The sequence below is a fragment of the Eptatretus burgeri genome, chromosome 3 (assembly GCF_056783735.1).
Source record: "Eptatretus burgeri isolate ZD-2024b chromosome 3, Ebu_testis_v1, whole genome shotgun sequence".
NCBI classification, from domain to species: Eukaryota; Metazoa; Chordata; class Myxini; order Myxiniformes; family Myxinidae; genus Eptatretus; species Eptatretus burgeri.
The window spans coordinates 10,696,481-10,720,077 of record NC_140963.1 but is presented as its reverse complement, the minus strand read 5'-3'; the positions used below and the strand labels follow the sequence as shown (position 1 = coordinate 10,720,077).

Below are 23,597 nucleotides of genomic sequence, written 5' to 3'. Positions count from 1 at the left end.
TTGGCTGCCAGACTTTGTGGCTTGAGTGGGTAAAATTGATGCTTTCAACAGCTTTTCGCCATCGTGACTTGTGAACCTCATCCAACTTGTGAACTTGTGAATTAAGGACTTAGAGGCTACACTGATCCCATCACAAAAATAAAAATATGCTTCCTCAATGTTGAAGGAGTTTGGGGAGGAAGTGTGGCGCATTGTCATCTGTCATTTCTCTGCAGCCAGCCCAGTCTGTCTTGTAGAAATTCCCTCTCTTACTACAAGGAAGGGTGTTGGGGCCAATAAAAGGGCTCCCTCAATGAGGACAGGGCTGCGGTGGGAGTGTGGAAAGCGATCTAAAACCAGGCTCGTCGATATTGGAATGCTGTCGCCATGCCACCACATTAGATCAGGGCTTGGATTGGTGTTCTAGCAGCTTCAGTGGAAAGTTGCTGGTTCACGATGATCAAAATGAAGAGTGGACTGGGACACCGAGTTATAAAGTACGTCACCGTATGCTGTGGTGTATTTGTACCCCCAATCCCGATGTTGGCAATTTAAATCACCGATATAAAGAACAGGGGATGGTGCAGTGGGGAGGCCATTAGGTCAGAGGAGTACTCATGGTGGCTTCTCCATATTGCTGGTGCAGTGACCCTGTATTTTGATGACATGCCATTGCAGATCAGAGTCAGAGGTTGACATTGCAATTACTGTGCGGTCGAAGACAGAAGACTTGATGTAAGTTGCAGGACCGTGGTGCTGGGCTGCCTGCAAAGGCTAGCAATTTCAAGCCAGGTATGTTTGTTTACTTTCATCGCAAAGGTGTATTTCTCGGAGCAGAATCATAAGTACACGATTTGCAGTAGTTATGTGGTGGAGTGGATTTAAACTGTTAGGTATCCAAATTAGAGTAAACCATTTCTGTCGTCGTCCTGGGCACATTTTTATTTTTTTACAATTCGGTCTAAACACCAATTTGTTGCTTTCTCTACATCAGGGCAGTTTGTAGCTTTTCCTACCATTGATTCACTCAACACTAAAAAAAAAAATTATTGTGGTAAATGAAATCCAGAATGTAGACCTCTCCAAAACTCAGTATTAAACTCTATCTCAGCATTAAATGGTGTCACTTCAGAAGTTCCTGCCTTGTGGACAACACTCACTTTTCCACCAGCTGCTTGCGCTTGAGGATACGATGAACCTCGGCAGAAGACTGGGGTCCCTGCAACTTCTGCCCATTCAGCATTTCCTGCTCTAGTTCCTCAATTTTCTGCGGAGAGAAAACACCGAAGTTGATTGGATTGAGCAGATGTGATTTATTTTTAATTTAAAAAAAAATACAAACACTTGGTAGAAACATGGCCAAACAAGTTATAACTATATATTACTTGTGGTTGTAACAAAGCTTTACTTGGTTATAACTGGGTGTCATAACTGAGATGCAAAACTGAATATATGATCGATGAAAAATATAATACTCACAAAACAGTTTACTTCTCACAATCTTTCCAACTGTGTTTTTAAGGCAACGTCTCACAAATAAATAGCAAATCGCAACAATCAATCACAATGGATTGTAGCCAAAAAGTAGAAACACATTCAATCTGAGCAATTTACCTTTCACATCTGATTTAAAAGCAACCGATACAAATGAGACTCTCAGCTGCCATTTGCAGTGCTAAACAGAGATAGATAGATCAAATTCAAAAATGAATACAAATAAAACTAGAGAGTTCATGAAACACAATACCATGAGCAGTGTGTTCTAGTATATAGATCAATTTCAATAAATAATGATTTTAAAGATCGTTTAAAAAAAAAAATATATATATATATATATCCAGAAGTTAAGTGTTGTTGAAGCAGTCTTCTACACCACCTGACTTAACATGTCCAAGTGCTGCCAAACAGAAGGGGTTTGGAAGTGACAAGAAGGCGATTTGTGTTGTCGTGTTCAAGCACACAATTCACTTTAAATAAAATAAAGATTACGAAAGTCGTACAAATTGATTAACTCGAGAATTTACCGCTGTTAACAGAGTTTATTACATCACCTTATCCAACACGTTACATTAGTTATTCATGCCTGTTGTACGTGTCCTTTATGACGTCATTAAAAACAGTACGTTTCCCGTTTTGAATGATTTTCATTTTTGTTTGCCTGCCGGGCAGGCAACGTAAAAATATTATCTCATTCCTCTGTGCGCATGCACGATCGGGACGAATTCAGAGCCAAAGTGAAGTTAAATGGCAAACTTGTAACATTCATGTTAAATAAGTTGTTCCTCAATCATAAACTGATACTTGTAGACAGACACGGACAGACAGAAGTGAATCAATTGCTTAACCCTGCTATTTGCTTCACGTGCTTGGGGTAACTAGAGAGTTCATAGAACACTTTATACCATGTGCAGTCTTAAGAAAAAGGACATGGGAAGGTTAACCCCTTCCTTTTTAAGCCAAAACGTGGAGCTTCTGGCAGCCTGTTAAGTAACCCAAAAAATATCAGAACCTCATGTATTGTGAAGAATGAAAAGAGGTCGAACAACCAGGAAGTGGGAACTTTACAAAATGTATATTTAACCTCCGCCATCAAAGATGGACGGAGGTTACTGTTTTCACCCGTCTGTTTGTTTGTTTGTGAACAGTATTATGGAAAAACTCAACGGATTTCGACGAAACTTGGTGGGGGGATTAGGTATGGTCCAAGGATCATGCCATTAGATTTTGGACTTGGTCCAAAGTCCAATATGGCCGCTATGGCGGCCATTTTGAAAAAATATTTGAATTTTTGTTTTTGCATATCTACATGTTTTAAGTGATTTCCAAGCAAAAAAAAATACATTTGTTAGAGAAAAAAAAAAACAGAAAATTTTGCAACTTTTTTTCAAAAAAATTTCGATTTTATTTGAAAAATATTTGAAATTTTTTTTTTTTGCATTTCTACATGTTTTAAGTGATTTCCAACCCCCCCAAAAAATTTGTCAGAGGAAAAAAAAAAATTTTGCAACTTTTTTTTTCAAAAAAATTTCGATTTTTTTTTTTGGGCATTTCTACATGCGCGTCAATCTCGTTTAGTTTATTCAATCGTGGTTCAGTAGAGTCTGATCCGTTTTGACCGACAACGAATAGGATATCAGGTTCATGTAAGTGACCCAGCAGTATTGGCGGCGGAGGTTTTGCACTCTACCGAGTGCTCCCCCTCTAGTTTCTGCATGTAAAGATGAACTAAACCGATTTTGTTTTTGATAAAGGGAGCTCAGGCGCTTTGGGTGCTGCCATTTTGTTTCGATATCCATGTTCCTCCGCTGGGAGAGTGCGAGCTGAAAATTGGATTGGTCGAGACAGCGCACAATTTTACAACAACTCTTTTTGTCCTCTCCATGCTCTGGGCATGTAGAAGAGCTATGACGGAACAAATCAAGAAACATAACAAAGGGAACAGCAGGTGAAAGGGGAAAACACCAACAGCAGGGTGGAGGGAGAAAATAGATGGAGATTGACAACCAAGGTTTGCTGGTGACAATGAGGGGTAAGGGAGAAAGCACAGGGGGACAATATAGATACACAAGCAAAAATTTTGGGAGGGTGAGTGGAGGGGGGTGGAGTGTGGTTTAATGGGTGTAGAAAATATCATGATTTTGGATGGGGGGGGGGTGACTTGTGATGGTAGTGAACAGCTGTCTTGAAGACCTGGCAGAAAGAATGAGATTAAAGAGGACATGGAAGATGGTTCCACAGGTGGGGAAAAAAAGAGGAATAAATGAGTGGAGGTGAGCAGTGGTTCTGGATTTAGACAGTTTCATGAGGAGGGGGTTGCTGGTGGACCGTGTGTGTCCCACAGATACTTGAGGGAGGAGGGCCAAATCATGGAGAGGGCAGAGGGTGCAGAAATAGAAATGAGATGGAAGAAGACAGAGACCACCAACCTGCCGGCGATGGCGAAGTAATATTATATGCCCCTAGACTCAGCTTCATCGGGAGAGATTCTAGTGACGTTGAAAGCCTTAGTTTGCAAGTCGTGAAGCTGAGCAAGATGTGAGACAGGGGAGCCAGCACAGAGGGAGAGCAGTCCTCCATTGAGCTGTGGATGAAGCCTTATAGGTGAACAGGAGGTCAGTTGTGCCAAGGAAGAACTTTGCATGACGGAGGATGCTCAGTCAGCATCAAGCTTTGGAGGCCAATTTTGAAATGTGGCTTGCCCAACAGAGATCATGGCTGAGTGTGAGACCCAAAAGTTTTCGTGACGGAACCTCTACGAGAGGGTTGCTGAGAAAGTAGATGGAAGTAGACAGACAGAGACAGAGAGTTCTCAGGATTGAATGGCATATTCCATGTGTTTGACCAGTTTGTGATTTTGTCAAGGTCTGAGGAGATTGAAGAGGCTGCTGTCTGTCTGTCAGAAGGATGAGAGATGTCATGGAAAAGAGATAAAGAGGCATTTCCAGAGAGTCAGTGAGATCATTGATGAAGATTAGGAATAAGATGGGGCCGAGAACACTGCCTTGGGGTACTCCAGCCTTGACAGGGAGATGAGAACAAAGGGTTCTGTTTCGAGCCACACATTGTTTATGAGAGGGGAGAAAGTCTGTAATCCAAGAGTGGAGTTGGCCTTGGATTCCTTCGGCAGACCGATTGGAGAGCAAGGCAGGATGCCACACTGTATCAAAAGCTCGAGATATGTCCAGAGAGACAGCCCTGATCTCGTGTCTGATATTGAGAGCTTCCATCCATTGTTGGCAGATTATAAGCAGTATATCCAAGGTAGAGTGACCAGGTCTGAATCTGAATCGATGATCTGAGATGAGGCTGTTGGAGAAAAGGAATTATTTTAGGTCAACTGTGATGATGGATTCCATGACCTGGCTGATGATTGGAAGTCAGCTGATTGGTCTGTAGTTAAGGGGATCCGCTTTTGCACCTTTTTATTTAATGCTGTGATATTGGCTGATTTCCAAGCAGAAGGAAGATGACCTATGGTAATGACAGAGTGAAAAGAGTCGAAAGAGGAAGTGCAAGAGCAGCAGAGCATGTTTTTAGGATACATGAGCTGATGCGGTCACGAGCTGATGCGTCCAGTCCACTTGAAGAGTCAGAGTCGAGGGTTGCCAGAAACCTTTCCACCTTTTCAGGTGCCAAAGACAGAGAATCCAGGAGCAGTTGGGTTTGACTGGGAAAGGTGGGCACTAAGAGAGCGAGAAGTTAAGGACACAAGATTTTGAAGCAAAAACAGACTGAGGCATTTTTTGCCAGCTTTTAGAGGACGGAGACAAGTTTGAAAGTTCATTCTTGAGATTGTATAGATGTTGCTTTCTGGCTCTCCTGAGGGTAGACACACACTTGTCGGGGGTTTTGTGGAATGATCTGAGGTTGCATTTGGTTGGATTTGCTTCCAGGAGGAGAATGCAAGTTGTTTTAAAGCAATTACCTCATCATAAGAGCGGGAATATGGGTAAGATAACTGAAGATGAGGTGTCATGAAACTGTGCATAAGAGAGAACAGGTTTCTGTGGAAGAATTCCCAGGCTTGATCAATATTAATGGTGGTGGATAGAGGAGACTAGTCCTGAAGAGAGATGGCTGCTTGCAGTCCCTGCCAGTCTGCCCGAATGAACTGCCGGACTTGTTGGTACTGAGGCTGTTCTCTGAGAATGGCCAGAGAGATGTTGACCTTCACAAGCACATGATCAGGTGAACCAAACGGGGCAGACAAGCAAGGTACATTAGCGGGGAAGTTGGTCATCACCATATCCAGAAGAGATTTACCATTGGGAGAAATCTGGGTAGGAAGGTTCACAGATTGAGTCAGTCCCATGGAGTCAATGAAGTCCTTTGCAGAAATGCCATGGCTGGTGAGAGAGGTACCAACACCCAGTCAATTCGCATGGTGACAATCGAAGTCACCACATATGAGGAAGACAGAGTTGGGCTGAGTGATTAAAAGTTGGTCAATGTCATCTGAGAGAGAGATGAAGATAGAGTCCTCACTGTTGGGAGGACTGTACAACACACAGACAAGCACGAGGTGGGAACGGAAGGGGAACTTGGAGCCAGAGATACTCCTGGGGCTTGGGAGGTGTAAGAGCAGTACATGGAGCATGAGAAATTGAGTTTTTGATGTAAAGCCAGGACAGGATTTAGGTCGATCAAACCGGAGTCGACAATAGCCATGGAAATACACCAAGGAGTCAGGGACATCCTGTGGGAGGAAGGATTTGGTTAAGCACATGACGTTTAATCGGCAGTGGCCTGGATTGAGAGATCTGTCAGGTTGGAACAGAGGCCCCAGATGTTTGAGGTTCGCAGAGTAAGGGACAAGTGGAGAGGAGCTGCTGGTAGGACATAGGGATGTGGAAAGGAGCAAGGGGAGGGTGTGGGGTGGGGGGAAGCTGAGAGGGGGAAGGATGAAGGGAAGCAGAAGGGGGATGGTATTGACATGAAGAGGTTTGACAGCATGAATGGAAGTGAAGGATTAATGCTTGTCATGTGCACCACAGCCTTTGCAAAATCGACGCCTCAGGATTCCCAGACTGGATAACTTGCGACAGGCTTCATCGGTGGGGTGGTCGTGAGAGTGTTTTGTTCAAGGGATGGAGGAAAATTTAGCTGGAAGTGAAAGAGGTGGCTGGATGAACTACACCTTTGGAAGTGATGAAGTTTCAGGAAATAAGTCTCGATGTAAAAGAGAAAAGGAAGAGATTTTGATGCAGAATATTAATGAATGGGTTGTTCCTGATGGCACAATAAGCAGAGGAAGACACTTTAAGATTTAATTTGTAAGCATTTTGTTTTATAAATATTTTTAAATGTCATGAAGAGTTTTCAAGGAAGAGGACCATTTCATTAAGTTTGGGGATGTTGCAAAGAAAGGACAGAAAAATGAGTGGTTTCGAAAAAAGAAAAATTATTTCCAATGTTGCTGAAACAAAGAAGCAAAACGTGTTTTGTTTTGTTTTTTTTCGGGTGAAGGAGTGATGTGTTGTTTTAAATTTTGAGGGAGGAGGGGAGAAGGATTTCTGAGGGTTCAGAAGTAACAATAACTGGAACAAAGAAGTGAAAACGAGGCAGAAAACGATGGAGGGAAGCACACTCGACTATCACAGGTTGGGCCAACTGAACTCGAGAGACAAACTAAACGATTCAACACAGCAGGACACAGTGTGGGAAAGAAAATTTGATGAAAACACGAAGAGCAAAACATTGATTAATACTAAACAGCAAAACACAACGTAAATGGTCGGGGGAACTTCGCTCAGAACTGGTTGGAGAGCGCGCCTCCCAGTCGTCCACGCAAGCCTGATGTTTGCTTAGCGGTTAGGGTGGCTGGCTTGGGATCTTAAGGCCTTGAGTTCAAGCCCGTCGGCTGTTAAATTAACACCGGGTGGGGTTGACTCAGCCTGTCATCCTTCTGAGCTCAGCAAAATGAGTACCAGTGTACTGGTAATAGGGGCATTGCATCAGCGGCACAGCCACGTCCTCAGTCAATGATGCTTCCCGCAGTCTTGTGCTGCATATGAAGGAGGGAGAGAATCATCTACGTGCACCGATCCCCAAACCGGAAGTGAGCCAATGTACTGCTAAACTGAAGGTTTGTGGAAGTGCCAACAATGCGATTCGTGTTCTTCAGCGTTTAAAATTTACAAGTCAATTGGGATGAACGAGAAGTTTCAAAGGTGCAGAAAAGAAAAGCCGATCAATTGAATGCGAAGTTTACCACCGTTGATGAATTTGGGATATGCCACATCTTTTACACTACCTCAATTAACACGTTAAATGAGTTATTCGTTGCTGTTGTTTGTGTCCTTTGTGAAGTCCCTAGAAACAGTGAGTTTAGTGTTTGGAAAAATTTTCAATTATTTTTTTTTTTTGAGATAGATAGACTGAAGGAATTGCTCCACTCAGCTGTGGGCATGCACACAAACAGAACGAGACTCCATATAATTTTGCCAACTTCACAGCCAAAGTACTGCTAAATTGCAAGTCTTTAGAAAGGATTTGTGTTCTAAATATATAATTCAATTGAAATCAAGTAGTTCCTCGATCTAAGAGACAGGCAGAAGCATTTGCTTTATGCTTTGCAAATAGGCGCGCAGGGTAAAATAAATCTATATATATATATATATATAAATATATATATATATATATATATATATATATATATATATATATATATATATATATATATATATATATATATATATATATATATATATATATATATATATATATATATATATATATACACACACACACACACACACACACACACACACACACACACACACACACACACACACACACACACACACACACACACACACACACACACACACACACACACACACACACACACACACACACACACACACACATATCAAGAAAAAATAATTAAAAGAAAATACTCTTCTAGGAAGTATATCAGATAAATACCTGAGGGAGACAAGAGATATTATCTTGAGAATTCATGAATGAGGGCAGCCATTTGAATTACCACTTCATTTGGCAGGTGAGATTGTCAACACCAAATGGCAAAAGAACATCCAAATTTCTGCACAAGTAAGATAAACCATAAATGGCTCAGCGTTTCCTACCTTGCCAGTACGCACAAATGCCTCCGCAATGCGCCTGTTGCGGCCGCCATAGCACGTCGTGATGAGATCTGCAACACCGCAGCTCTCCAGAAATGTGGCTGATGTAACATTGCTTGTGCAGAAGAGCCGTGCGAATGCAATCATTTCCATTAGGCCAAGTCGGATGACCGCCGCCTTTGTGTTATCCCCAAAGCCAAGGCCATCGCAGAATCCTGCACCCACTGCTACGATGTTCTGGCATGAAAACAAGTCGGCGATGGAAGGTTAATTCCCAAAACATCAGCTTTATCTTACCTCCCATGGTGTTTTTTTTAACAAGGATTTACAAGGAATTAGGCACAGGAGGAGGCCATTTAGCCCATCATGCCTGCGCCACACTAATACCAGATTTAATCAATCCATCGAGACTCCCGACCCTTTGTGTGCAGCCTTTTGGCTGCTACACTGGTACTCATTTTGCCGACCTCAGAAGGATGACAGGCTGAGTCAACCCCCTGGTGTCAATTCAGCGGACAAAAGGGCTTGAACTCAGGACCCAAGGATCCCAAGCCACCACCCTAACCACTAAGCCAACACCAGGTTACATCAGAACTCATGGTTAGTAGAACGCAATTAATGTTCTGTTGATTTCATTCATAAACTACAGCATTTGGAGAGTGCTGCAAATGATAAAGCTCATTTAAATTTTCAATAAGGAGACAGAGTCATATATCAAGAAGATGAAAAGTTTTTGAAAGGAAACATGAAGTGTTGGTGAACACACGAGGGTGAATGTGATGAAGCCACAAGACAAGACATGATGAAGCCACAAGACCTGGACATGACCAGTGACATCAAATATTCTTGACTAAAACAAAATGTTCACTCGATGGTGGAACTGCCACACATGGTCTGTGCAGAAGCAGGAAATATATGTATGTATATTGTTGTGGTTACCAAATTCGCAAACCACCATTCAGGTCCCTTAGGTGAGGTATCTCGGTAAGTACATGTGTAGTTAGGCCCAAACCCGTTGTCTAGTGGGAATACATGTCATTTATGCGTGCTGCGACTCTTCAGGATAGCCGTTTTTCTTTTGCTATCTTTATTTTGGACCAACCGCCATGATTACCACCACAACCACAACATCAACCACCAACCACAACGCCGCTTCACCACAACCGCCACGACCTTCCCGTCACACCTCACAACCGTCGCATCGCCACCGTTCTTGCCCCGCTGTGGGTACCGGTGTTGGACTCGTGCAGGGCGCGCGCCGAACAGCGTGTACAAAATCACGGATTTTGTGCTTCAAAAACGGATCAAAAACGACACACGCCCACTTTTTGCCGTCCAATCGGTGAGCGAGGGGCGGGTGGCCCGCCCCCAGGGCGATCGATATATGCAAATTTATGGATCAAAAAGCCTTCACGCCCACTTTTTCTCGGGCCAATGGGGAGCGAGGTGAAAGGTCGAAGGGAGGGGGTCAAAGATGAGAGGGCGAAGCTACGGGGCTGATAAAAGGACCGTGTTCGTCAGTCCAGAGAGTCGAGAGGCGGAGAGTAGGAGAGTCCAGAGGCGGAGAGTAGAAGAGTCCAGAGGCGGAGAGTAGGAGAGTCCAGAGGCGGAGAGTAGGAGAGTCCAGAGGCGGAGAGTAGGAGAGTCCAGAGGCGGAGAGTAGGAGAGTAGGAGAGTCGGAAACAGAGAGTCAAGACTTCGCGGGCGGTGGAGTTGGCAAGAAGGAGCTGGTCGTCGTGTGCGTTGGAGTCGGAACGGAGGGGACGGAGCTGTGGAAAGGCAGCGACACCAGACGAGGGGGTGCTCGCGTCGGGAGCTGCACCCCAGGGAGGCCGACAGCGCGACCTGGCCGAGGTGGAGACGCTCGTCGCGGGATAATAAAAATCCTCTATACCCCGAGCATCAGCAACCCCCTCCTGTTTCCCCCCGCGCTGAGATAGTGCGACCAAGGGGGCCCCTTTCCCACCCCCTACCAGACACTGTCCGCGAGGCCCGCGGAGTTGAGGCGCCATCGCCGCTCCGCGTCTCATCACCAGACGGGTAGGCGCGACCCGGTCTCGGCCTCAGGCCCGCCTCATCTTTGAGGGTATTCTTTTCCTTGGTTTTGGGTATGTGTTGTCGGCGCCGTCTGTGAAGTAGAATTGTATAAGTGTTGCCGTGTGCTCGGTAGTCGGTATTAGCTCTGCATTGTGTTTTCGCTTTTACATTTGCTTTTTGTGTAAATTACATTGTGTCTTTTCTGTGTGCATTTGGTGGAATTGTATATGTGTGCTCCCGTGTGCCGCGAATAAATGTGCTTTGTGTTGAACTGTTTCCCGCTTCGCTTCGTCTTTTCCTCTATTGAATCCCCATCTTGCTTCACGTAAAGGGTTGGTAGTGGGCTGAATACGCCCGATAATTAATCGAACCGTCGAGGTCGACGATAACACCGCTCGGTTATTCTGATAGTACGGAACGGGTCGCTTAAGTGGCCCGTGTCCGAAGTCGACCTGCGGCGAGGTGCGATCGCCCGGTCTACCCTCCGCGTGGGTACTTAGGTAGGTCGAATTTGGCGAGCAACCCTATCCCACGCGGGGGCTGATTGGCTCGATCGCGGTGAGACCGAAAGGTCCACCTGTGACTGGTTCCCGGCGTTAGTCCGAGAGGGTCACGACTGGATTGTCCGTCCGGTGGGCGACGTGCCGCGATTCGAGTTACGTGGCCGTCAGCACGCCGGCGGGCGCGAAATCCGCAACAATATATATATATATACATATATATATATATATATACATATATATATATATATATGTATATATATATATATATATGTATATATATATATATATATATATATATATATATATATATATATATATAAATAGATAGATATATATATACATATATAGATATATATATATATATATATATATATATATATATATATATACATATACATATTCATCACTGCAATTTAAGTGTGATGCCATGTAACACATGACATCACTTGTCATACACATTTGGAGCGTTTCTGTAAGAACATATTCAAAATGCTGTCACATACAGGCAGTGGACAAAACAAAAATGAAAGCACCAATGTAAAGTCACTTAATGGCGTGTTGGGCCAACCACTTGTGGTCAGTATGGCTTGTATGCACCATGGCATGAAGTCCACCAGTCTCTAGAATTCTGCAGGAGGTATCATTCTTCCACGAGAAAGTCAATTAATTCCTGTTTGATGGAGATGGAAAACACCGTCTCAGGTGTCATTCCAGAATATCCCATAAATGTTGGATTGGTTTCAGAGCTGGTGACATCTCCTTGAGATGATGGTCAACCTGCTGCAACCACGAGGCACATGGTCGGCCCACTGGCCTCCTCCACTCATGAGACTCCCTCGCTGAGAGAATCTGGTGAGCAGGATCAGCGTCAGGAAAACGAGCCACATGTCCATACAGCCGCAACTGACGCTCACGGACTATGCAGGTAACAAATCTCATCCGAGTCTCTCTCAGCAACCGCTCATTGGACACAAAATCCGACCAGCGATAGCCAAGGATTCTCCGAAGAGACCTGGTACCAAAGGAATTAAGTCTCCGTCTCAGATCCTTGGTCAGAGTCCAAGTCTCGCATCCATAGAGCAAGACTGGAAGTACCAAGGACCTGAAGACTCGGACTCTCGTCCTCCCACACAGCAACCAGCAGCGCCACACCCCATGATCCAGTGAATCCATGACTCCCCAGGCCCGACCCAGACGTCTATTGACCTCTGACTCGCAGCCAGCAGAGACATGAATATCACTGCCAAGGTAAGTGAATCTCTCCACGACCTCAACATCCTCACCACAAACAGACACAGACAGGACAGCAGCATCCAAGATGTCACCGAAAGCCTGGATCTTAGTTTTGACCCAAGAAACCCGTAATCCCAGCGGCTCAGACTCCTCATCCAGCACCTTGAGGGCCCCCAAAAGGATGTCTAAAGTCTCCGCAAAGATGACTGCATCATCTGCAAAATCAAGGTCCGAGATCTTGACATTCCCAAACGATGCACCGCAGCTTGATCTCTCCGACATCCTCCCTAAAATCCAGTCCAAACAAGTGCTGAAAAGTGTGGGGGCCAGTACACACCCCTGACGAACTCCAGTAACAACTGGAAATAAGTCAGAGATGGTACCACCACACTTCACAGTACTCTCAGTACCAGAGTAGAGTTCAGACATCAGATCGATCAGTTTTGGTGGCACCCCACGAAGACCAAGAATCCTCCAGAGGGCATCCTGATTCACTGAATCGAACGCTTTACAGAGATCAACATAGGCTGCAAGCAGCCCCTGCCGAAACTCTCGTCTGCGTTCGGTGAGGACACGAAGGGCAAGGATACGGTCAATCGTTGACCTCTTTGGTGTAAAGCCTGACTGCTCTGGACGCTGGTGCTCAGGCAGATGGTGGCGAACCCTATCAAGAATTATCCGAGCAAAGACCTTGCCCGGCACTGAGAGCAGCGTCACCCCTCGGTAGTTGTTGCAGTCTTGGCGATCACCCTTCCCTTTCCAGAGAGGGACAACAAGGCCCCTCTTCCAGTCAGTTGGAATGATGCTTGTGTTCCAGGCAGAGCACAAAACTGCATGCAACGACACAAGTGCAGCATTTCCACCAGCCTTGAGAAGTTCAGCATGGATGCCACAGATCCCTGGAGCTTTGCCCCGTTTCAACCGGTTCACCGCAGCCTGTGTTTCCACAAGCGAAGGTGGACCACAGTTGATTCGAGGGTCAGCAACAGGGATTGTAACACCCTTTACGTCCAACTCGACAGCTGGGGGATCAGCCTGGTACAACCGCTCAAAGTAACCGGCCCAGCGGGCCTTTACTTCAGACTCCTCTGTCAAGAGCCTACCACTCTCTGCTCGAACTGCAGTGCGCGAATTCCCCTGTAAGTAGACGAGAATCACCTGTCCACAGGTGATGCTCTACCCCCTCACAGATTCCTCGCACATAGGCCTCCTTGTCCACCCTCAGTGCACGTACAGTTTTACGCCTCAGCTCCCGAACAGCTCAGCTCTGCCATTCAGCCTGGCCCTGCGACTCTGGTCAATGGTATCCAGTGTCCCTTGAGAGACAAAATTCTTCTTTGCCCTGCGGTGAGCTCCAAGACATCCACCGGCAACATCAAGGACGGTGGTCTTGAAGGCACTCCACAACTCTTCAGGACCCCCCAAAGCACCCAGACCCCCCCAAGTGTCCACTCAGCCTGTTCCCAAACTCCTCAGCTACTCTCTCATCCCTGAGCTTGCCAACATCCAGCCTAGGCTGGGATGGTACCATTCTCCAGGATTTAAGGTGCAGCTTTAGAGTTGCCACAACAAGCTTGTGGTCAGTATTGAGGAACTGAGCACTCCGGTAGACCCTGCAGTTCTGGATCATCCTCCAACGACCGTCAATGAGGACATGGTCAATCTCCTTTGCCACACCGCCAGTGTTGGAATAACAAGTCCAGCGATGAGCTTGTGGGCGCTGAAACCATGAACCAGCCACCCTAAGTCCATGACTTCTTGCAAAGTCAAGGAACTTAGTGCTATTCTGGTTCATAGTTCCTGACCCATGGGGACCAACACACACCTCATAACCGTCCCTATCAGTTCCAGTCGATGCATTGAAATCCCCCAAGACTAGAAGTGTATCTCATCTGGGGCACTGATCAACCACAGACTCGAGCGTGGCGTAGAATGCATCCTTCACGGTGAGATCACTGGCCTCAGTCGGAGCATAAACAGAGACCAGGGAAATGACACCTAAGGAGTGACGAATCCTTAATCTCATAATACGCTCATTGACTGGTGTTACCTCAATTATCATTGGGGTCAGCTTATTGGACACAGCTACAGCAACTCCTTGGGTATGGTAACCATCGGAGCGACCAGACCAATAGTAGGTGTAACCACCCACCATTATCTCGCCGCAATCCGGTCTCCGAACCTCAGAGAGAGCTGCAATCCCGATGTCCAAACGCTTGAGCTCAGATGATAACAGAGACAGGTGATCATCCTCTCTTAGGGAAAGGACATTCCAGGCACCCACCCGAAGGGACCGCCTCAGGTTAACCCAAGGAGACCGCCGTCTGGTGGACGACACCTCAGCACCACTCCGACACACTCTCCCGCAATCTGACCCAGGGATGTTACCCCGTGGTTTCCCTCCTATCATCAAAGATTGGGGGTCCCGAAGGCTTTGCCCCAATCCCGTCATCCGGTGAGCTGCCCTGCGAAGGGAAGCTGCACAGGAGGTACTCCCACGGAGTGGGTTTTCAGATTTTTTTGCGTTTTTGCGGAATGAAGGGTTTTACGGTGGCCGGAGTGCAAATCCTGCCACCAACCTCCTAATAAAAAGTAACCCAACTGCAGGAGGACATCCGCAGACACAGTTGGGCACTAGATATGGATGACCGTTGGCTCACAAGGAGCTCCTCCGCCCTTTGACAGGTTTTGTTTTTAATCCTGCTGGGTGTCCATATCCAAACACCCTCCTCACCAGAAAACCTGGTGGGGGAGACGGTTTAGTCGTCGACAACACGACCATGGAACAGGTTAGTACAGGTTTACATGGTACCTGTAGCAGGTCACAGATCGAACCTGACCTGACATAAGGTTAGTACATGTTGACGTGAAAAATCCCCAAATTTTGCAACTTATCTCTTACCAAAGATTCTTCTTTTTCTGCTTCTTTCATATGAAGCACAAGGCAATGGTGATTCATCAATGTGTGTGCAGTCTCTCGGATGTACATTAAACCAGGCGTCACATTGCCTGGAATCCTCCCGTCTGTCTGTCTGTCTGTCTGTCTGTCTGTCTGTCTGTCTCCCACTCTCGCCTCCCATCTCTCCAGTATCTGTCTGTGTGTCTCTCTGTCTCTCTTTCTCCCCCCCCACCCTTCACCTCTCTCTTCCCCCTCCCCCACCCCTCACCTCTCTCTTCTCCCCTCCCACCTCATGTCTGTGTCTCCCTCTCGACCCCCCCACCTCTCTCTCTCTCTCTCTCTCTCTCTCTCTCTCTCTCTCTCTCTCTCTCTCTCTCTCTCTCTCTCTCTCTCTCTCTCTCTCTCTCTCTCTCTCTCTCTCTCTCTCTCTCTCTCTCTGTTCTGCCCCCGCCTCTCTTCCCCTCTCCTCCCCCCTTTAATACTCTCGTCAGCGAAGCGACAGGTTGTATTTGCTAGTAAACAATATTATGAACAATTAAATCAATCACAAACATCAATAATTGACCTCCACACTTACTGAGGCACCGCAAATATGATTGCTTTTGCAACTGCCCGTTGAGTATTTTTATAATTTTTTTCCCCACTTCAAAGTGTTTATCTCAATTTTACCGCCAGTTACTGCTGGCAACACCCGAATCATACCGATGCCTGCAATAACATTCAATTTCCACAACATTTTGTCACGAGTCAATACCGCAATAATTTTGGCGTGATTTGCACAAAAATTATGGAGAATCGCTCAAGGTTGGCAGGTCTGTATCTTAACTCTCTGGATCAAGTGGTGTGCACAGTCTTTAATTCTTGGGCATCCATTCCATGTCAAAACATGTTGGCAATCATCCTTAATTTACAAAACAATTCCACAATCACTAGATAGAAACAAACGTAAACAAAACCTACAAATACAGTGGTTACCTTAAGCGCGCCACAAATCTCCACTGTATGTGCTTCTTCCACCACGGTGATACGGAAGTTTGGTTTTTGCAAGAGCTCTTTGAAAAGCAAACCATGTTCAATGGTCTTGCTGCCTATTGGAAAAAAAAAAAACACATCAATAGGGAAGTTGAGAAAATTCCACACAAGATTCCCACATGTATATTTTGATGGAAACAAATAATTCAGAGTTCTTGATGGATTGAAGTTTGTTTAGCGAGTGAGTGTCTGATAGGAGATAACAAAGCTCATAAAATACCTGGATAGTTCAGGGGATTTCACGTGTGTGGTGGATGTCAAATTTTAAAAATATATATTTATATACAGGACTCCCTTGCTATAAATGGGGGATGCGTTCTCAGAAAATGGTGTTTAAAGCGAACCACTTTTTAACATAGTAAAAGGGGAGATACGTTCCAAACCCTGTCAAAGACGCAAAACTACACAGTTTTCTCAATAACTGACGAGTTGGGGGAGGGGGGGAATCAATTACTCGGTTTGAATTGATTCCATCGGGGAATTGATCCCAAATTCTACGAAGTAGATTACCCGCCTGTAGCGGTTCCAATTCTCCGAATTAAATTCATATTATGCCGTCTCACTTCGTCCATCGATTAATCAGTTCTTTGGTTCAGAAAAATATCAAATGCCTCTCCCATCATATTTGCGATAAAACAGACAAAGGCAAGTTGTGATTTTATCTAGTTTGTGTTCAAGTTGTGAAGAGAAAGAGCGGATATGTAATCACAAATTGTGTGCACGTGTGTCAGAATTCTCCTTCCGGGATCTGACGGACAGCATTCATGATCTATATACAAAGAAGGCCTGAATGGATGTAATCTGAATTTATAAATGCCAGAGGTGGCAGGACATCAACACATAATTAGGGGCAGATAGAATCAAACATTCAAGAGGATTAACTCAGGAATAATTCAGCAGCTAAATTAACATCATGTGATCAATCCAATGAAGGGGGGAGGTGGGGCGTTAGGGTTAAATGGATGTGTTTTTTTAATATTTCTTTTTTAGATATTAAAAATAAAAAAAGAGGAAGTCAGACTAAGACTTGTGAACAATGGCTTTCAGTACCAATAGTTGTCTCACAAAACTTGTCATCTGCAACTTCACTTGCGATGTTAGCGCCCATGAGGACACTCATGTCAATATCTAGTTTCTCCCGAATTATCTCGGAGATGAGTCGTAGACCCGATGGTCCCTCGTCTATACCCTGCACAAAACAGACAAGCGTGAGATAAATCAGCTAATTTCAAAGCACACATCTTGTGGACACCTGCACTTTTCAAAACAGTTTATTTCCTCAAGAGCAGTTTCAGCAAATACCACAAAATTATATGCAGTCCATCTGTCACGCCATCTCCTCATAACCTAAAAGGTTGCACAGAAATTCAAACTTGGTAGTTATGATCAACACATGGCAAGACTGTGCAAGAGCAGTGTCATTTTTGGTCCCACCCCCCCCCTGAGGCAGGTTCAAAAAGGTTAAATACAGAAAAATGCAACTACGGGCACATTTTTAAAACATAATATTGAACATGCAGTCAGCATTGGGGACGCGTGACATATATATATATATATATATATATATATATATATATATATATATATATATATATATATATATATATAAACGATTTTTTTTTGTATTTGACCTTGGGTCACAGGGTTGTGCCTGGTGTTGGTTTAATGGTTAGGGTGGTGGGCTTGGGATCCTGAGATCCTGAGTTCAAATCACACTCGGCTGTTGAATTAATTCCAGGTGAGGTTGACTCTGCCTGTCATCCTTCCGAGGCCAGCAAAATGAGTGCCAGCTTGCTGGCATCCTGCATCAGAGTGGTGACACGACACCAATAGCCAAGGACACTGCTTAGGCAGCATCAACGCTCTGTACAGTCGAGTCCCGATGGATGCACAGTGGTCAAAACAGCAGAAAATTTGATATTGGGTCGTTCCTTATGGAACTTTTTACCATCTTTCAACTTTGCTTTCGGTGGGAAGCGTGGGGATTTGTGATGGTGCAACATCGACTTCATGCTAAGTGTATTTTACATACACATAGACATATATTTACATAGACATACAGTGTGTGTATATATATATATATATATATATATATATATATATATATATATATATATATATATATATATATATATATTGTTGCGGGCTGGGGTCTGGCGAAGAATGACCACTAGGTGGGGGAAACTACGTCGAGTCCCACAAGACTCCCCGAAATTGTAGGCCGTCCGCTCACGGATAATTCCGTGACGCGGCAGGTCACTTAACCGACCGTGGACACCAATACCTCAAACGCGTGGCGGAGGGTCCTCCTGTCTAAAAAACAAGTTACCTAATTAACCACGCGGTTTCGACTACCGGGGAACCACGCCCTCGGTACGCCTTGCCCGAACCAGATCACTCTACCAACTACTGACTACCTTTCTGCATCGGATGCAGTCGAGCGACACTGCCCAGGACGTACCAGCAAGAAGGAACGGATTATCGGGAATAAAGACTCGGCTAAACTCAGATTCGAACCATGCTGGTCCAATGGAGGAAAAGACAAAGACGAGCTGGGAACATTTCTACAATTATTTATTTACAATAAGCAGGGTAAAGCATGTGGCACAGGAAAAAGCTTTATTGGGTGTGTTACACAGGGGAAGATGAGAGAGGTGTGGTGTGGAAATTTACACGCAACTTACAAAAGCGGACACAGAGCAGACTTAACACGAGACTAATAAAAGCAATAACAATCATAACAATAAAAATCTAAAACAGGCTTATCTAACGGACAGGCGCCAACACACTGACACACACTCGGACAAAATAAACCCAATGAAAAGAAAAAAGGTCTTCTGCAGCCATGGTGGGAGGGAGTTGAGGTCACAGTTTAAGGTACCTGAGTGTTCTGGGGAAAGCGATGCTCCGTGGTGTGGCACCTGACAAAAGCTGTGCAGTTCGGTCCACAACCACACGTGTGGTAATCGTGTCTGCAGCAGGAGCTTGAGTGGAGGAGAGTGGAGTCCAAGGTGGTGAGAGTTGAGCAGTAGCAGGACCAGACCAGAGGTTTGGTTGAGGTCATGTCGGCGAGGACCAGTACAGTCGGCGGGCCGTCGAGGCAAGACGTAGGCAGAGCCAGGCAGCAGGAACACTTTAACTCGCAATTCTCTTCAACCTCCAAACAACTTGCAATTCCAACTCTCACTATCTCCAACCACCCCAACTTCCACTTCCAACTACAAACTTTCCCTCGCATCCAACTCAACTCTGAGGATTGCCCCGTACTTTATAGATCACTGAGTTCAGGGTGGAGCCATGGAGAAGCCGACATCATTGTCCGTCCCGATTGGACCGGGCCTTCATGTGGTCCGCCTTTCTGGATGGGGTTTCAGCCAGACATTGGTAAGGACCGCCCACACTGCCATGTCTGGGTTTGGGAAGGTGAATGGTGGCGCAGCTACTATAACGAACCTCGGGATTCTGCCTCAGAAAACGAGTCTCTGTAGACAGTGGGTAGACGGTGGAAGCGCTTGTCCAGCCCAAAGTGCCCGTCGGGATTTGGGCTCAGGAGACGAGCTGAGGGCAGCAAGCGAGATGAAGGTACCGTGGATCAAATAAAAGGGGAAATAAAATAAAAGGGGAAAAAATTGATTTATTAATCCTAACTATAGCCCATCGCAACGCACCCCCGTGTCTGCCCACTACACTCAAGGAAGGAGTCTATCTGCACGTATACTAATGGCATAACTAACTCGGGACAACTGTATGTTGTATGCACACGGTTCCGAGAACTGTAACAATATATATATATATACATACGTATATACATACATATATATATACATATATATATATATATATATATATATATATATATATATATATATATATATATCACGACCAACAGAGAACATTGAAAGGAATATTTATTTATTTTTTACAATACTTAAACTATGAATGCACACCTGAAAATTCAATGCAGAAGCATCTTTCCTTTGCTGACTCATTGAACATACACCCTCCCCCTCCCCCTCTTTCCTCAGTGTAATATACACTCTGCAGGACTAGAAACGGTTTCAACATGGATATGCTTTTTATCCAAAGAGCGGTAAAGCAGAAATCTGGACAGCACGCTGTAATACAAGATGATCCATGTTTGTTTGTGGTGTACAAAAGTATGGGATCATTCATACGCTCCTGGCATTTTTCCAACATAAGCGAGAGTTGAGCCTTGCACTTGAAATACGTTTCACCATCCACAATTCAAAGGGAATGAATAACATTAAAAGTAAGTAAAAATGCAATCAAACAGGTCGGTATACTGTTAGTCTTATGGAGAAAAATAATGACATTGTTTACAATATATTAACCAATTGTTCATTCCAATTACACAATCATTAAAAAATATTGGACAAAGGAAAAATTTAAAGTACAATGCTTTCCAGATTACGTGGTCGAACGATTGCTACAACTACTCTGTAATACCGAGTTATCGTAAGCCGAGAAAAAGTGGGCACAGAGATAGGCCTTACAATACATTTAATGAGACACAGCCTTAAAAAGATGAAATGTTTGGAGTAATCACATCAGACGTACCCTATTTAAAAATACTGTTTGCAGCCCCTTGCCATGACTGTTAATCAATCGGGTGGGGAAGTGTAAAAGGACGAGTTTGATCGTCTCACGAATGGCCGGCTTATGACTGAATGTACAACAGAGTACCACAGCGTGGGTTGGACACTCCGGATTTTAATGAGCATATCTAGAAGGCTCTGCATTAATCATTATGTTTTAACAACTATGAAATCCCACAAGTTCCTCATATCGAAAGGTATTATCCAGAAAAATGATACCAATTATCTACGATGATATTCAATTTGATGCCAATTAACTCTGCAGACATTGAAATTGTACTTCTATGCATAAAAATCATTCAAAAACTGACAATGTGACATCATACATTTATATAAACACAATGGAGCAGTTTCAGGCATCTCGAGTTACATTGCAGCTGAGCAAACAGCACGTCAAAGTCACCTTAGCCATACCTTTATTAGAGATATGCCGATGGCTCCATGTAAAACGTGATTCGCAATCTGGTCGCACAAGCGTGAGATAAACTGGTGTGGCAATACGAATATCAGAAGTTCAGCACCAGTGACTGCCTTCACTGCATCGGACTCAGCCACCTACAGCGGACATCATCAAAAACAAATTGCAATCACGAAATCAGTTTCGGTAAGGCTTTCTCTTGCCCGATATATATATATATATATATATATATATATATATATATATATATATATATATATATATATATATATATATATATATATATATAATCACTTTCTAACCAATGAATGACTCACTCACTCACTGATATGAAAGAACGGTACCTTCCGGGTGAAGTAGAAAGCTGAAATTTTGAGTGTCGATGGACATTGAAGCCCGTAGGCCGGGGGGGGGGGGACAATCGTCGGACAACATCCATAAATGAAAATATAAATAAAAGGAAAAAAAAAGGAAGGTGAATGGAACAACCCACGACAATGGGGAAAGAACACTAATTTTGTGTACCGCCAAACATCAAAGCCAATACACCAGGGAAAAAAACAACAAACAAAACCATCGGAAAGCATCCGTAAATGAAAATATAAATAGATGAAAAATTAAATGCAGGTGAGTGACCTGAGACAATGGGGGAAGCATGGTTTGTATGCTTATACAACGTGCAAGTACACCCCGCTGGTATACATATATACATGCATTAATTGAATCAAATGTATGGTCATGTAAATCATGGATTTACTTGAAGTACTCTTCATGTTATGCAGCATCGAAGGTTGGATAGGCCTGGCCATGGTCAATGCATTTCAAGGTGGTTTTGTCTTGCTGTTGGAAGCCTTAAAGAGCTACTGACACCGATACTATATTGGGAGAAATTTGTATCGCAACATATTTGTCTGAGTGAAAATGCCAAAGTAATTTGTAAAATTCTCTAATTTTGATTGAATCAAGCCTCACACACAGTCGATTGCCAATTTTCAATTTATGGATGATGACAAGTGATATCTGGGCTGGCACGATGGCCTACAGATACGCACACTCGCCTCCAAGCAGCTGTCCAGGCTAGGCTTGAATCTCGGCCTAGCTATATTGAAAGAAAGTTGAGAGGACTGAAGAGCAGTAAGTCAGTTGGTCCATGTAATATCCATCCACGACTATTGAAAGAAACTGCAAGCTCTGTAGCACTTCCACAAACACTAATCTTCAATAAATCACTTGAGGAAGGGATCTCACCAGAAGCATGGAGGAAAGCAAACATAAAATCAATCCACAAGAAAGGGAGCAAACACAAGGCTGAAAACTACAGACCTATTAGCCTTACATCAGTGGTAGAGAAAATCCTGGAAAGTCTTGTGCAGGAAGCTGTAGTGGAGGACATGAAAGTCAACCTGTCGACCAGCCACCAGCATGGTTTCACACCTGGCAAATCTTGTGCTTCTCAGCTCCACATCATTGCAAATGAATGGACTAAACTGCGAGATGAGGGGAAGCCGATCGATGTGGTGTCCCTCGACTTCAGATGTGCGTTTGACAGTGTTCCACATGAGAGGCTACTAGTGAAGCTGGCCACCTATGGAATCCAAGGAGAGATCCTAGCCTGGATTCACAACTTTTTGACTGACAGGGTCCAACGTGTCAATAGCGGAATACCGCAAGGAAGTATGCTCAGGCCGACATTGTTTGTTGCCTTCATTAATGACCTAACATCGGAAGTGCAGGAAAGAATACAAATATTCGTGGATGACACGAAGATCTATTGGGCCCGGATGTGATGCTACAGACAAAGAAGCTCTCCCAGCAGACCTGAACAGAATGGATGCTTGGGCTGACATATGGCAACTCCCTTTCAATGAGTCAAAATGTAAGACCTTCTATATAGACATGAGTAATTCTAGTACCAGGTACACAATGCGAGGAACTGAACTCGAGTACGACTACAGAAAAGGATTTGGGAGTGGTTGCTGGAGTATGGTAATTACCTCTGGCACCAGAGGTTCAAACTAGATGCTGACAAGGTTAAAAGGATGCAGAGAAGGCCACCAAACTCATCCCTGGTATTTGCCATCTCAGCTATCAATAGAGGCTAATTGACAGGAACATGTATTCTCTGCTCTCTCAGAGAAGAAGAGGGAACATGATCCTGGTGGACTAGATCTTACACAAAATAATAGTTCAACTGGACCCAGATGATGTATTTATCCAACAGCACAACACAAACACCAGAGGACACTCCTTAAAGATCTTCAAAGAAAGGAGCTGCCGAGAAGTCAGGAATAAGTT

At 44.4% G+C, this 23,597-nt stretch overlaps 1 protein-coding gene across 2 annotated transcripts in view; it reads right to left on the bottom strand.

Annotated features, from left to right (window-relative positions):
- LOC147029387 (glycerol-3-phosphate dehydrogenase [NAD(+)], cytoplasmic-like) overlaps positions 1-23,597 on the bottom strand; it is a 54,288-nt gene that overhangs the window by 6,784 nt on the left and 23,907 nt on the right. For both annotated transcript variants that reach the window (XM_085872415.1, XM_085872416.1), the window contains exons 3-7: positions 21,299-21,439; positions 17,319-17,457; positions 16,212-16,324; positions 8,568-8,801; positions 1,140-1,246 (exon numbers count right to left, since the gene is read on the bottom strand). In XM_085872415.1, the coding sequence (XP_085728541.1) occupies positions 1,140-1,246; positions 8,568-8,801; positions 16,212-16,324; positions 17,319-17,457; positions 21,299-21,439 (734 nt within the window). The remainder of the gene's footprint in view (positions 1-1,139; positions 1,247-8,567; positions 8,802-16,211; positions 16,325-17,318; positions 17,458-21,298; positions 21,440-23,597) is intronic.